This window comes from Galeopterus variegatus, unplaced genomic scaffold, assembly GCF_000696425.1.
Source record: "Galeopterus variegatus unplaced genomic scaffold, G_variegatus-3.0.2 Scaffold841, whole genome shotgun sequence".
Lineage (NCBI taxonomy): Eukaryota > Metazoa > Chordata > Mammalia > Dermoptera > Cynocephalidae > Galeopterus > Galeopterus variegatus.
The window spans coordinates 122,021-123,142 of NW_007726952.1; the positions used below are offsets into that span (position 1 = coordinate 122,021).

Sequence of the window (1,122 nt, forward strand, 5' to 3'; positions counted from 1 at the left end):
AATAAGCATATTCATTGTTCAGAATAAATAATATTTAAAATGGATAATGGAGAAAGAACCAATTTAGATACTTTCCTCAGACTCTTATACCAAGATTTTATAAAATCACATTCTCCTGAACTGTACTAATTTTAAATTATTCATTAAGGATTTAGTCTGAGAATGAGTTCGTTTGACCAGAAAGGGCTCCCATGAGGTAGATCTGTCACCAGCCCCTATGGGGTCCTAAACGACGATATCAATTTATAACTACACCAGGAATACTGAAGTGATTCCTTTATCTTCCTCATTTAAAAGTAATTCATGAGGATAACAATAGTTTGATCTTGAACCATAACCTAGGAAGAATGTGAAATAGAAATAGCATGTTGTTCTGTGATTCTACTAAATTCACTACAATTTATATCCTTATACATTGTTAATGAAAGTCCTGATTATTTCTCCAAAGTTCCTCCAAGTGTTGCTGGTGCTGAAATGCCAAGTGAAGTCAGTGTTCTTCTAGGGGAAAATGTTGAGTTGGTCTGCAGTGCAAACGGCATTCCCACCCCACTTATCCAATGGCTTAGAGATGGAAAGCCCATCACTAGTGGTGAAACCGAAAGAATTCGGTATGTTTAAAAAAAATCTTTGCATTATACATTGCAAGGTTTTCTACAATGCTTTATGCTTCAAATTTCACATGAATAATAATACCAAATTTCATCTCATTGTAACTATTATTATATTCACAGACAAAAAAGGTAAATTTTTGGATAACTGAACACAGAAATTATCCTTAGAACACTCTAATGTCTCTGTGCGTGTGTGTGTGTGTTCCTTATCCATCAACTCTGTGTTATTTCTCCTCAGACACTTATTCCTAAAAATGTTAATTATTGTTGATTTTATTCCTCTAATCTCAGAATGTTTATACCAAAGTCCACATCATAAAATAATTAGTTCTTCCTTCCTACTAATGTCAAAGCAATTTCATCCCACAGAATATTCATTAATAATCCTAAATGTGATTTAGGGCTCGAAACCATTAAACTGCATACATGCCATACTGCTTGACTCATCTCGAGAAAAGATGCACTAGCATCATAACCCGGGTTATTCCTTATAATGGTTTGTCCAAATCCT

At 34.0% G+C, this 1,122-nt stretch overlaps 1 protein-coding gene across 1 annotated transcript in view; it reads left to right on the top strand.

The window, feature by feature from the left end:
* The window catches only part of HMCN1 (hemicentin 1), a gene marked incomplete at its 5' end in the record, with an annotated part of 218,465 nt that overhangs the window by 119,772 nt on the left and 97,571 nt on the right, over window positions 1-1,122 (top strand). Inside the window, one exon of the mRNA XM_008572836.1 lies at window positions 449-608. Coding sequence (XP_008571058.1) covers window positions 449-608 — 160 coding nt within the window. The remainder of the gene's footprint in view (window positions 1-448; window positions 609-1,122) is intronic.